Genomic DNA, 14,550 nt, shown 5'->3' on the forward strand with positions numbered 1-14,550 from the left:
AGTTAAGAATCTGAATCTATTTTCAAGGGCATAATTCAACCTCTTAGTTTGTCTTTTACTCAGAAAAGGACAAAGTGATGTGAATTTCTGCTGGAAGAAATCTCACCAGAACTGGGCCACAAATTGTGGCTCCTGGTAAGCCAGAATGCCTTTTGAAAACCAAAATCTTTAAACTCTGTGGAGAGGAGAAGTTTATCTCTCTCCTTCAAAGAGGGTAACTTGGGGAGAGCTAGGAACTTTACCATTATAGAAGAATGGTATACAACAGTGAGAACGGTGGTGTTACCTTGTGATGTGGGAAGTCCGGTTAAAAGGGGCACTGTGGCACTGGAAAAGGGCGGAAAAGGCTGGACAGAGGGGAATAGGAGAACTTGTGCTAGGCATAAAAAGGGCAGGCTTAGATGGAGTTGGTGACATCTGTCCTCACCCCTGAACCCCAAAACCACTCTAAGACAAGAAAGAGATTCTGAAGGATTTCTGAGTGACAAGAGAAATATTGTCAAATGTCCCCAAAGAATGACTTTTCTTTTGAGTACTGTGGGACCGAATAAATGATTAGGTGGACTTCCAGCTAATCTTGTCTGTTAACTGGTAGCTTAGCCTCAATGCATCAGGTGAATCCTCCCAGGATTTGCTCAGGAGGGACAACAGGGAAGTACTTAAATTTACTCAGAAGTAGAGGTCCCATCTAGCTTAGTGAGGGTTGAGGATGGCACAGGAAGTGATTTGACAAATTTCCCCATTGCAAGACATTTTTTCACAGCTCTGTGGGAAGAAATAAAAGGTTAGGTTGGTTTTAAGCTAATTTTGCCTGTGAACTCGAAGCTAGTGCTAATTTAGCCTTAATGCATCAGTTGAATCCTCCCAGGATTCATTCAGGAAGGACAATCATGAAGTCCTTAAACTCACTCACAAGATGAGGCCCCACCTAGCTTGACAAGGGTTGATGGGAACTAATGGGTTGATGGGTTAGTGTACAACAGGTTCTTGTAGTTAGTTCTTGTAGTTAGTCCATATCTTTGCCAGAGTAGTCATCCCCTCCAGTGCTACATTTACATCCAACAGCTTTCAGTTCCAAAAGGACTAATTTGTATCTGCAGTGGAAAACTTGCTGTACAAAAAGCCACAGGAACTAATCTCTTTTATCTTTACAGAACCTCTGAGATAAGCGTGCCCTAATACTCGTGTCCGGGCATCAAACCTCCCCAATGAATTGTTCATACAGATAAGATAATGACAGGAAGTGTGTTAAGCTCGAGAGGACTGGCGGTCAAGTGTGGCGGAACCCCAAAGAAGGCAGACAGACACGGGAATTAAAAGTAAACTCAGACGGTTTAATGAAGCAAAAAAAACCAGGAGGGAAGAAACTAAATGAGAGAGGCCGAGACAAACTATAGGTGCGTGATGCGGCAGACGAACCAAGTTCGAGATCCAGGGGCGAGAGTCCGTGGGGGAGTCCAAGTGTCCAGAGGCCAGGAGAAATCCGTCCGAGGAAGGGGAAGAGGAAGAGGTCAGAGGAAGAGGGGCTAGGAAGGTTGCAGAGGAGCCGGGGGAGACGCTGGGAGACGCAGGGAGTCACTGGAAGACGCAGGGAGACGCAGGGAGTCGCTGGGGAGCCTGGAGAGATGCTGGGTCGACGGGTGTGTTGCCAAAAACATCAGTAAGATCAAGCACTGGCCTGAGTGCATAGGGGCCTTTTATGGGTGCAGAGTCGTTTGGGCGGATTGGGTGCAGCTGAAGGAGAGGGCCCAGGTGGTGGTGGTTGAGCTGATTGCCCAGGAGGAGGTGGGGCCAGAGTAGGAGTCACAACAGTACCCCCCCCCTTACGGGAGGCACCGGACGACCGCCCAGGAGCATCCGGGTGGTCTCGGTAGAAGTCTTCGAGGAGGGAGGGGTCAGCGAGATAGGATGGGGGCACCCAGCTCCGGTCTTCGGGGCCGTAACCCACCCAATCCACCAGGTACTGGAAGCCCCTTCCCCGTCGGCGGACCGCCAGCAGCTTGTTAACGCTCCACACCGGCTCTCCGTCCGACAGGACCTGTGGGGGAGGTGGAGTCGGAGCAGGAGGGGACAGGGGGCTGGTGGAGAAGGGTTTAATGAGCGAGACGTGGAAGACCGGGTGAACCTTGAGGGCGGCAGGGAGATCCAAACGGACTGCAGAGGGGTTGATGATGCTGCAGATGGTGTAGGGACCGATGTAGCGGGGGTTCAGTTTTCTGGAGGAAGTCTGCGAGGTCTGGAGGGGGAGGTCCCGGGCCAACAGCCAGACCTTCTGGCCAGGCCAGTAAGCAGGGGCCGGCCTCCTTCGCCGGTTGGCTGAACGCCGGGACTGCTCAGTGGCCCGCAAGATGGCTTTGCGGGCAGTCTTCCAGATGCGCCGACATCGGCGGAGATGGGCCCTGGTAGACGGCACTGCGATCTCCAGCTCCTGCTGGGGGAACAGAGGGGGTTGGTAGCCCAGGAAACATTGAAAGGGGGACATACCAGTAGCAGAGCTCTCCATGGCGTTGAGGGAGTATTCCACCTGTAGTGAAAAAGGGTAACAGGCATAAGGCAACAGAGGCAGAATGTGTGGTTGTTGTATTTAACCTTTGATCTAATGAGTAGACCGTCGTAGTTAATGAGTGCAAGGGATAGACCCTTTTAGTTAATGATTAGACAGGTAAAGCGTATGAGAAATGTATACGAGTCATTGTCACTGTTTGAACACCTGCTGTATGTATGCATGTCACTATTTGATGTACACATGTCACTGTAGTGAATGTTTGCTATGAGATGGGAAGTCCGGGAAAGTTATCAGAGGGTTAAACAAAAGATGGGAGGCTGCCTGTTTGAACAGGAAGGTGCCTTTTTTAAAAAACCATGTAAGGTACACCTGACTTCTGATAAGTGTAATAAACGGTACTTAATGGTGGAAAATGAGTAAAAAATAGCTAACCAGAAGGAGGAGTCCGGGGCGGGGTAGCCCCAGGCTCCAAATAGTATAAAAGGAGGGCAATTGTTGTCAAAGATCAGACTTAGCCCGGGCTACTTCTCATGGATGGTGAATTGTGGATCTGCAATAAATCATCATTTGGATCGTGAACCAGCTGAACCTGACTCATCATTCGACCCTGTTGTGGTATCCCCGCACTTTGATTCGTTCGGCACTGGCATAGGTATATTGACTTAATAGAAGCATAAGTTTGAGTGTTTTAGCGTAGGGGAAAATCCACTACACACCCACGGCAGGAACTTTGACCAGGAGGCAGGATTGCTGGTGGTCACGCAGCGCAGGGCCGCCTCCAAAGCCTGGTTGGCCCGTTCGGCTTGTCCGTTGGACTGGGGGTGGTACCCAGAGGACAGGCTGACCATGGCCCCAATCCCCTTGCAGGAGGCCTGCCACACCCTAGAAGTGAATTGAGGGCCACGGTCAGAGACCACGTCAAGGGGGATCCCGTGGAGACGTACGACGTGGGAGACCAGGAGTTCAGCAGTTTCTGCAGCAGAAGGGAGTTTGGGGAGAGCGACAAAGTGGACCCCCTTGGAGAAGCGGTCCACAATGGTCAGGATGGTGTCGTTCCCCTGCGAGACGGGGAGGCCCGTCACAAAATCCAGGGCTATGTGAGACCAGGGTCGACTGGGGATGGGAAGGGGGTGCAGAAGGCCTGCTGGCGAGCGATGGGAGGCCTTGCTGCGGGCACAGACCGTGCAGGCGCCCACAAACTCCCGAACATCCTCTTGGAGGTTGGGCCACCAGAAGCGCCGCTGCACAAACTCCGCCGTCCGACGCACGCCAGGATGGCAGGCGAAACAACTGGAGTGGCCCCACTCTAGCACCTGCGGCCGGACGGAGGAAGGCACGAACATTCGGTCCTGAGGCCCGTTCCCAGGATCTGGCTCGTCTCTCTGGGCTTGCTCGACGGCCGTCTCGATCGGCCAGGAGATGACCCCTATGACCCGGGCCGGGGGAACGATGGTGTCAGGGTCCCTGGGGGCGCCGGGGAATTCCTCCGGAAACTGGTGGGAGAGGGCATCAGCCCGGATATTCTTGGAACCTGGACGGAAAGTGAGGGTGAAGTCAAACCGACTGAAGAAGAGAGCCCAGCGGCCCTGTCTGGGATTGAGTCTCTTGGCCGTTCTCACATAGGTCAAGTTCTTATGGTCCGACCACACAAGGAACGGGTGTCTTGCTCCCTCCAGCCAGTGTCTCCACTCCACCAAGGCTCCATAGACCGCCAGAAGTTCCCTGTTGCCCACGTCGTAATTTCGTTCAGCCGGATCAAAACGGCGGGAAAAGTAGGCACATGGGTGAATCTTCTGGTCTGCCTCGGACCGCTGGGAGAGGACTGCCCCGATGCCCGCGTCCGAAGCATCGACCTCGACGATGAACTGCCGAGCGGGGTCTGGATGGGCGAGCACCGGAGCCGTCGTGAACCTGTCCTTGAGGGCCGAGAAGGCGGTCTCAGCCTCCGGTGTCCAGGTGAAAGGGCGCGAGGTGGAGGTGAGGCTGAACCCTTTGATGAACCGCCGGATGAACCCGGCGAACCCAAGGAACCGGCGAAGCTGAGTGCGGTCATTGGGGCGTGGCCACTCCACCACCGCCTGGATCTTGGCCGGATCTGCGCGCACCCGCCCCTCCTCCACGATGTAGCCGAGGTACCCCACTGAGGCGGAGTGGAAGACGCACTTCTCGGCTTTGATGAAGAGTCGGTTCTCCAAAAGCCGTTGGAGGACCAGGCGAACATGCTGGTGGTGCTCCTCCATGGTGCGGGAGAAGATCAAGATGTCGTCCAAGTAGACCACCACAAAGACGTTGATCATGTCTCGGAGCACATCGTTGACCAACTCCTGGAAGACGGCGGGGGCGTTGGAGAGGCCGAAGGGCATGACCAGGTATTCGAAGTGCCCGAGGTGAGTGTTGAAGGCGGTCTTCCATTCGTCCCCTTTCCTGATCCGCACCAAGTGGTAAGCGTTGCGGAGGTCTAACTTGGTGAACACCCGGGCATGAGTGAGAGGCTCGAACGTGGAACTCATAAGGGGAAGAGGGTACTTATTCTTAACGGTGATGTTGTTAAGTTTGCGGAAGTCGATGCAGGGCCTCAGGCCGCCATCCTTCTTGGCTACAAAGAAGAAACCTGCTGCTAAGGGGGATGAAGATGGTCTTATGATACCAGAGGCAAGGGATTCTGTGATGTAATTGCGCATCACCTCCTTCTCTGGGATGGAGAGATTGTAAAGTCGACCCGTGGGGTAGGGAGCCCCGGGGAGGAGGTCGATGGGGCAATCATAGGGCCGGTGAGGGGGAAGGGACAGAGCATTGTCCTTACTGAACACTGGGGCTAAATCATGGTAGATAGGGGGAACACCAGTGAGATCCGGGGGAGTGAGCGCGGGCCGGGGATTACTGGATGGAGAGGGGGCAGAGCGAAGGCAGTTGGCGTGACAGGCCACGCTCCACCCCAGGATCCGACCCGAAGCCCATGAGATGTGGGGGTCGTGCCTTTCCAACCACGGTCTTCCTAACACGAGTGGAGCGGTGGGGGCGTGCAAAACCAGGAAACGTGTACTCTCTATGTGATTACCCGAGAGTGTTAGGGTGAGTGGGATGGTGTGATGCGTGATGTTACCCAGAGAGCGGCCATCGATCGCCTGGGGGGACAGGGAGCGATCGAGAGGAACCAGGGGAATGCCAGCTTGACGCGCGAGAGAAAAGTCCATCAGGGACTCATCAGCCCCAGAGTCAATGAGAACACTCACCGGAATAGACTCCTTATCCCAGGAGAGGGTTGCGGGGAAGAGGCGGTTGTGTTGCTCGGTGGGTTGGGGAATCACAGCTCGGCTCACCAGTGCTCCCCCTACTGGTGAGCAGGCCCTTTTGGTCAGACGGAGCAGGCTTGGATGAAGTGGCCGTTGTTTCCGCAGTACAGGCACAACTGGTCTCGGAGTCTTTGCTCCCGCTCCTGCCGTGAGAGACGGGACCGGCCGATCTGCATGGGTTCCTCTCCGACTCTGGGGGAGGAGTGAGCTGGGGATTGCCAGGGGATGTGAGGAGGCGGGGCGGCAGTGCTGGTAGGGGAGAAGTCAGGGGCAGAGGAAGTGCGGTGGGAGAGTTGGCGGGTAGAACCGCCCGCACGTTGGGCGCGCTCCTGGCGGCGCTCCCGTAGTCGTTCATCCATCTGGACCGAGAGGGTGATCAGCTCGTTGAGTGACGAGGGGCGGTCCCTCACAATCAGGTCCTTGATTGCCTCACTCAGGCCCCGTCGATAGGCGCTACGGAGCGCGGTCTCGCCCCAGCGGCTCTCTGCAGCCAGGATGCGGAACTCAAGGGTGTACTCCGCAACTGACCGTGACCCCTGCTGGAGAGCGAGCAGACGACTCGCGGCGTCTTCACCGTAGGTGGGGTGCTCGAACACGGCCTTGAACTCCCGTCGAAAGGCGCTGTAGTCTGAGGAGAGGCGGGGGTCCAGGTCGACGGCAGCTATGGCCCAGCTCAATGCCTTGTCGGCCAGGAGGGAGGTTATAAATCCAACCTTGGCCTCGTCGGAAACAAATCTGGAGGGCTGATGGCGGAAGAGCAGCTCACATTGGTGGAGGAACCCCTTGCCCAGGTCGAAATCCCCGCCGAACACACGGGGGCTGGCAAGGTTGGGCTCGGCTCGGGGAGAAAGCGGGAGAGATGGTTCTGATGGAGCAGCCCCACCGGGGTCGCTGCCTAGCTTCTGCCGAATGGCAGCCAAAACGGTTGCCATGGCGGACATCTGGTTGGAGAGGGCGGACAGGGTACTGGAGGTGGTCTGGGAGGAGCTCTGGAGCTCGGAAATTTCCCCTTGATGGTGGGGAAGGCCTTGGTTAGCTCTGACTGAAGGGAGGAGAGCTGGGCAGAGTGGGCCTCCACTCTTCTTTCGAGGGGGGAGGGTAACGTGGGGGTCCTAGGGCCGCCCGGCTCCCCCGGGGTTCCACCTTGACTCATCTTGGCTTGATCTTTCTGTTAAGCTCGAGAGGACTGGCGGTCAAGTGTGGCGGAACCCCAAAGAAGGCAGACAGACACGGGAATTAAAAGTAAACTCAGACGGTTTAATGAAGCAAAAAAAACCAGGAGGGAAGAAACTAAATGAGAGAGGCCGAGACAAACTATAGGTGCGTGATACGGCAGACGAACCAAGTTCGAGATCCAGGGGCGAGAGTCCGTGGGGGAGTCCAAGTGTCCAGAGGCCAGGAGAAATCCGTCCGAGGAAGGGGAAGAGGAAGAGGTCAGAGGAAGAGGGGCTAGGAAGGTTGCAGAGGAGCCGGGGGAGACGCTGGGAGTCGCAGGGAGTCGCTGGAAGATGCAGGGAGACGCAGGGAGTCGCTGGGGAGCCTGGAGAGATGCTGGGTCGACGGGAAGTGTTGCCAAAAACATCAGTAAGATCAAGCACTGGCCTGAGTGCATAGGGGCCTTTTATGGGTGCAGAGTCGTTTGGGCGGATTGGGTGCAGCTGAAGGAGAGGGCCCAGGTGGTGGTGGTTGAGCTGATTGCACAGGAGGAGGTGGGGCCAGAGTAGGAGTCACAACAGTGAGATCATTTTACATTTACCTATTATTATTGTTAATGGCCCAGCATTATGAAGGGCTGATAACAAACTACAGATCCTATAATGCAGCGCAACAGGAAACCTATTGTAATGTCAAACTTTGCCCTGAACAATGGCGAAAAGAAAAGTTGTTTCTGAAAACAGAGCATTTCACAACCGATGGGAGGCTGCATATATGTATATCATTGCCCGTACACCCGTATATCCCGTATGAGGACATCAAACATCTGTTAGTAAATTAGTTTGAGTGTATGATTCTGTGTAACTTAATAACAGCAAAGAATAAAACTGAGTATGAAAAGTAACAGATGACCAGAACAGAGCACAATCAAAAGAAATGTTGCCTATTCCCAAATGGTTGTTTAACCCATGCAGTCATGCGATTGTGTCACATGGTGATATGGGTGTGATGATAGAACTCACTTACTTTTATAGAGGTAGGGACTACAAAGCTGGCACCTTCACCAGAACAAATGGTCTTTGAATGCTTTCAAGTGTTTCATCCATTTCATAGGTTAGTTTTATTTACATTTTGTTAGAGAACAAGTTTTCATGAGTTTTCCAGTTTCATAGTTTTATTGGTGTGTTTTTTTCTCTGAAATGGATGAAATTCAGCCTTTGGTTAATTTCACTGTTGAGCAGCAGTATCAGGGATTACTAGAGAGAATGATGTTTTCCAGTTTGACTACAGTACCCTGCTGTGCTTTCCTCTACATCAATGGAATCATGTTGTTCAGCCTAAGGAGTAAAACAGTGTTCTGTGAGACCTCCCGATACATTCTGCTGTTTAACCTCCTTTTTGCAGACAGTATACAGATGGTATTTAGTCAGGTTCTCTACATTTTGGCTACTTGTTTGATTAAAATGTCTTATCCTTTGTGTGGTATTGTTAATGTGGTTGGTGTTATCACAAGTGACATTTCTCCTCTCACACTGGTGGTGATGTCTTTGGAGAGGTATGTAGCTGTGTGCTACCCACTGAGGCACGCTGCTGTCATCACCATTAGAAACACAGGGCTGATGATATTTGTTATTTGGGCGTTTAGCTTGCTAAGTGGTCTAATTCGAGTTAGTTTGGTAAATTATCCAGAACTGAAGGGGCTGCAGATGGAAGTATATTGCTCAAGTATAACTCTGTTTGTTGGTCCCCTGTCTGATACCTATGACAGAGCGTACACCTGCCTTCTGTTTGTGTCAGCTGGGGTGGCCATTGCTTTCTCCTACATCGGTGTGACTGTTGCAGTCAGGTTAGCTTCCACAGACAAGACTTCATCTCAGAAAGCTCGTAACACACTACTGCTGCATCTTGTACAGCTCGGACTCAGTTTGTCCTCCACCGTGTTTAAACCGATACTTGCACCATTGTCAAGAATTGTAACAAGGATAGTGCTTGTCCGTTTGCAAAATGTTTTATATGTGTGTTTTTTTATCCTTCCCAGATGTCTCAGTGCCCTTATTTATGGCATAAGAGATCAGCTAATCAGACCTGTCCTCTTTTACTATCTCTGCTGCCGACGCACACTCTCAGTCTTTCCAGCTAAAGGTTACAAATAGACCTTTTTTCCCAACCTGTAATAAATAGATATTCTTATATATATTATGTTGAATTAAGTGCTTCTGTGGGGTTATTTAGCCACTAATAGAGTGATTAGCGCACCCTATCCTATGAACAGACCTATTGAATATAACCTATTCTAGAAAGGAAAAAATATATATATATAATTGTATTGGTGTTCCCCTCCCTGGGCTGCCACCTTATCGTGGTGGAGGGGTTTGCGTGTCCCAATGATCCTAGGAGCTCCGTTGTCTGGGGCTATATGCCCCTGGTAGGGCCACCCATGGCAAACAGGTCCTAGGTGAGGGACCAGACAAAGCGTAGCCCAGGACCCCCTAATGATGCTGAACAACTTTGGTGCCAAGTTTCCCTTGCCCGGATGCGGGTCACCGGGGCCCCCTCCTGGAGCCAGGCCTGGGGGTGGGGCACGTTGGCGAGCGCCTGGTGGCCGGACCTCTGCCCATGGAGTCCGGCCGGGCGCAGCCCGAAGAGGCAACATGGGACCCTCTTCCCGTGGGCTCACCACCTGCAGGAGGGGCCAAGGGGGTCGGGTGCATTGTGTTTTGGGTAGCAGCCGGAGGCAGGGACCTTGGCGGTCTGATTCCCGGCTGCACAAACTGGCTCTAGGGACATGGAATGTCACCTCTCTGGTGGGAAAGGAGCCTGAGTTGGTGCGCGAGGTTGAGAAGTTCCGACTAGATATAGTTGGCCTCACCTCGACGCACGGCAAGGGCTCTGGAACCAGTCTTCTTGAGAGGGGTTGGACTCTCTACCACTCTGGAGTTGCCGATGGTGAGAGGCGACGAGCAGGGGTGGCAATTCTGGTTGCTCCCCAGCTCAGTGCCTGTGTATTGGAGTTTACCCCGGTGGATGAGAGGGTAGCCTCCCTTCGCCTTCGGGTGGGGGGACGGATCCTGACTGTTGTTTGTGCCTATGGTCCAAACAGCAGTTCAGCGTATCCACCCTTTTTGGAGTCCTTAGAGGGAGTGCTGGAGAGTGCCCCTTCTGGGGGCTCCCTCGTCCTCCTGGGTGACTTCAATGCTCACGTTGGCAATGACAGTGTGACCTGGAGAGGTGTGATTGGGAAGAACGGCCCCCCTGATCTGAACCCGAGTGGTGTTTTGTTATTGGACTTCTGTGCTCGTCTCAGATTGTCCATAACGAACACCTTGTTCAGACATAAAGGCGTCCACATGTGCACTTGGCACCAGGACGCCTTAGGCCGCAGATCGATGATCGACTTTGTGGTTGTGTCATCGGATTTGCGGCCGCATGTTCTGGACACTCGGGTGAAGAGAGGGGGCGGAGCTGTCAACTGATCACCACCTGGTGGTGAGTTGGCTCCGATGGTGGGGAAGGATGCCGGACAGACCTGGCAGGCCCAAACGTGTTGTGAGGGTCTGCTGGGAACGCCTGGCAGAGTCCCCTGTCAGAAGGAGCTTCAACTCACGCCTCCAGGAGAGCTTTGACCATGTCCCGGGGGAGGCGGGGGACATTGAGTCCGAGTGGACCGTGTTCCGTGCCTCCATTGTTGAGGCAGCTGACCGGTGCTGTGGCCACAAGGTGGTTGGTGCCTGTCGTGGCGGCAATGCCCGAACCCACTGATGGACACCAGCGGTGAGGGATGCCGTCAAGCTGAAGAAGGAGTCGTATCGGGCCTTACTGGCCTGTGGGACTCCTGAGGCAGCAGATGGGTACCGGCGTGCCAAGCGGAGTGCAGCTACGGCGGTTGCCGAGGAAAGACTCGGGCATGGGAAGAGTTCGGTGAGGCCATGGAGAACGACTTTCGGACGGCCTCGAAAAGGTTCTGGACCACCATCCGGCGTCTGAGGAGGGGGAAGCAGTGCACTGTCAACGCTGTGTATAGTGGTGATGGTGTGCTGCTGACCTCAACTCGGGATGTTGTGGATTGGTGGAAGGAATACTTCGAGGACCTCCTCAATCCCACCAACACGCCTTCCAGTGAGGAAGTAGGGCCTGGGGACCTGGAGATGGGCTCTCGTATCTCCGGGGCTGAAGTTGCCGAGGTAGTTAAAAAACTCCTCGGTGGCAAGGCCCCGGGGGTGGATGAGATCCGCCCAGAGTCCCTTAAGGCTCTGGATGTTGTAGGGCTGTCGTGGTTGACTCGACTCTGCAACATCGCGTGGACATCGGGGGCAGTGCCGCTGGATTGGCAGACCGGGGTGGTAGTCCCTCTTTTTAAGAAGGGGGACCGGAGGGTGTGTTCCAACTATAGGGGGATCACACTCCTCAGCCTCCCTGGTAAGGTCTATTCAGGGGTACTGGAGAGGAGGGTCCGCCGGATAGTCGAACCTCGGATTCAGGAGGAGCAATGTGGTTTTCGTCCTGGCCGTGGAACAGTGGACCAGCTCTACACCCTCCGCAGGGTCTTCGAGGGTGCATGGGAGTTTGCCCAACCAGTCCACATGTGTTTTGTGGACTTGGAGAAGGCATTCGACCTTGTCCCTCGGGGGGTCCTGTGGGGGGTCCTCCGAGAGTATGGGGTGTCGGGCCCGCTGATACGGGCTGTCCACTCCCTGTACGATCGGTGCCAGAGTTTGGTCCGAATTGCTGGCAGTAAGTCGAACTCGTTTCCGGTGAGGGTTGGCCTCCGCCAGGGCTGCCCTTTGTCACCGATTCTGTTCATAATTTTTATGGACAGAATTTCTAGGTGCAGTCATGGTGTTGAGGGGATCCGGTTTGGTGACCTCAGGATCGCGTCTCTGCTTTTTGCGGATGATGTGGTCCTGTTGGCTTCATCGGCCCGTGACCTCCAACTATCACTGGATCGGTTCGCCGCCACATGTGAAGCGGCTGGGATGAGAATCAGCACCTCCAAATCCGAGGCCATGGTTCTCGACCGCAAAAAGGTGGAGTGCCTTCTCCGGGTAAAGGAGGAGATCCTGCCCCAAGTGGAGGAGTTTAAGTACCTCGGGGTCTTGTTCACGAGTGAGGGAAGAATGGAGCGGGAGATCGACAGGCGGATCGGTGTGGCGTCCACAGTAATGCGGACTCTGCACCGGTCCGTTGTGGTGAAGAGATTTACCGGTCGATCTTCGTTCCTACCCTCACCTATGGTCATGAGCTTTGGGTAATGACCGAAAGAACAAGATCACGGGTACAAGCGGCTGAAATGAGCTTCCTCCGTAGGGTGGCTGGGCTCTCCCTTAGAGATAGGGTGAGAAGCTCTGCCATCCGGGAGGAGCTCGGAGTAGAGTCGCTGCTCCTCCGCGTTGAGAGGAGCCAGATGGGGTGGCTTGGGCATCTAGTCAGGATGCCCCCTGGACGCCTCCCTGGTGAGGTGTTCAGGGCATGTCCCTCCGTAGGAGACCCCCGGGGAGACCCAGGACACGTTGGAGAGACTATGTCTCTTGGCTGGCCTGGGAACGCCTGGGGATCCCTCCGGATAGCTGGAGGAGGTAGCTGGGGAGAGGGAAGTCTGGGCTTCTCTCCTTAGGCTGCTGCCCCCGCGACCCGACCCGGATAAGCGGTAGAGAATGGATGGATGGAGATTGGGTGTCCCCTCCCTGGGCTGCCACCTTATCGTGGTGGAGGGGTTTGCGTGTCCCAATGATCCTAGGAGCTCCGTTGTCTGGGGCTATATGCCCCTGGTAGGGCCACCCATGGCAAACAGGTCCTAGGTGAGGGACCAGACAAAGCGTAGCCCAGGACCCCCTAATGATGCTGAACAACTTTGGTGCCAAGTTTCCCTTGCCCGGATGCGGGTCACCGGGGCCCCCTCCTGGAGCCAGGCCTGGGGGGGGCACGTTGGCGAGCGCCTGGTGGCCGGACCTCTGCCCATGGAGTCCGGCCGGGCGCAGCCCGAAGAGGCAACATGGGACCCCTTCCCGTGGGCTCACCACCTGCAGGAGGGGCCAAGGGGGTCGGGTGCATTGTGTTTTGGGTAGCAAGCCGGAGGCAGGACCTTGGGCGTCTGGATTCCCGGCTGCACAAACTGGCTCTAGGGACATGGAATGTCACCTCTCTGGTGGGAAAGGCGCCTGAGTGGTGCGCGAGGTTGAGAAGTTCCGACTAGATATAGTTGGCCTCACCTCGACGCAACGGCAAGGGCTCTGGAAGCCAGTCTTCTTGAGAGGGGTTGGACTCTCTACCACTCTGGAGTTGCCGATGGTGAGAGGCGACGAGCAGGGGTGGCAATTCTGGTTGCTCCCCAGCTCAGTGCCTGTGTATTGGAGTTTACCCCGGTGGATGAGAGGGTAGCCTCCCTTCGCCTTCGGGTGGGGGACGGATCCTGACTGTTGTTTGTGCCTATGGTCCAAACAGCAGTTCAGCGTATCCACCCTTTTTGGAGTCCTTAGAGGGAGTGCTGGAGAGTGCCCCTTCTGGGGGCTCCCTCGTCCTCCTGGGTGACTCAATGCTCACGTTGGCAATGACAGTGTGACCTGGAGAGGTGTGATTGGGAAGAACGGCCCCCCTGATCTGAACCCGAGTGGTGTTTTGTTATTGGACTTCTGTGCTCGTCTCAGATTGTCCATAACGAACACCTTGTTCAGACATAAAGGCGTCCACATGTGCACTTGGCACCAGGACGCCTTAGGCCGCAGATCGATGATCGACTTTGTGGTTGTGTCATCGGATTTGCGGCCGCATGTTCTGGACACTCGGGTGAAGAGAGGGGCGGAGCTGTCAACTGATCACCACCTGGTGGTGAGTTGGCTCCGATGGTGGGGAAGGATGCCGGACAGACCTGGCAGGCCCAAACGTGTTGTGAGGGTCTGCTGGGAACGCCTGGCAGAGTCCCCTGTCAGAAGGAGCTTCAACTCACGCCTCCAGGAGAGCTTTGACCATGTCCCGGGGGAGGCGGGGGACATTGAGTCCGAGTGGACCGTGTTCCGTGCCTCCATTGTTGAGGCAGCTGACCGGTGCTGTGGCCACAAGGTGGTTGGTGCCTGTCGTGGCGGCAATGCCCGAACCCACTGATGGACACCAGCGGTGAGGGATGCCGTCAAGCTGAAGAAGGAGTCGTATCGGGCCTTACTGGCCTGTGGGACTCCTGAGGCAGCAGATGGGTACCGGCGTGCCAAGCGGAGTGCAGCTACGGCGGTTGCCGAGGAAAGACTCGGGCATGGGAAGAGTTCGGTGAGGCCATGGAGAACGACTTTCGGACGGCCTCGAAAAGGTTCTGGACCACCATCCGGCGTCTGAGGAGGGGGAAGCAGTGCACTGTCAACGCTGTGTATAGTGGTGATGGTGTGCTGCTGACCTCAACTCGGGATGTTGTGGATTGGTGGAAGGAATACTTCGAGGACCTCCTCAATCCCACCAACACGCCTTCCAGTGAGGAAGTAGGGCCTGGGGACCTGGAGATGGGCTCTCGTATCTCCGGGGCTGAAGTTGCCGAGGTAGTTAAAAAACTCCTCGGTGGCAAGGCCCCGGGGGTGGATGAGATCCGCCCAGAGTCCCTTAAGGCTCTGGATGTTG

General features: G+C 55.1%; 1 protein-coding gene across 1 annotated transcript; it reads left to right on the forward strand.

The window, feature by feature from the left end:
• The first annotated feature begins 8,153 nt into the window (after positions 1-8,153).
• Positions 8,154-9,107, forward strand: LOC101068438 (odorant receptor 131-2-like). The gene has a single exon (XM_003979082.1). It carries the CDS (start codon positions 8,154-8,156, stop codon positions 9,105-9,107), a length of 954 nt encoding a protein of 317 aa, XP_003979131.1.
• Positions 9,108-14,550: the final 5,443 nt, after the last annotated feature.

This window comes from Takifugu rubripes, chromosome 15, assembly GCF_901000725.2.
Source record: "Takifugu rubripes chromosome 15, fTakRub1.2, whole genome shotgun sequence".
Taxonomy (NCBI): Eukaryota; Metazoa; Chordata; class Actinopteri; order Tetraodontiformes; family Tetraodontidae; genus Takifugu; species Takifugu rubripes.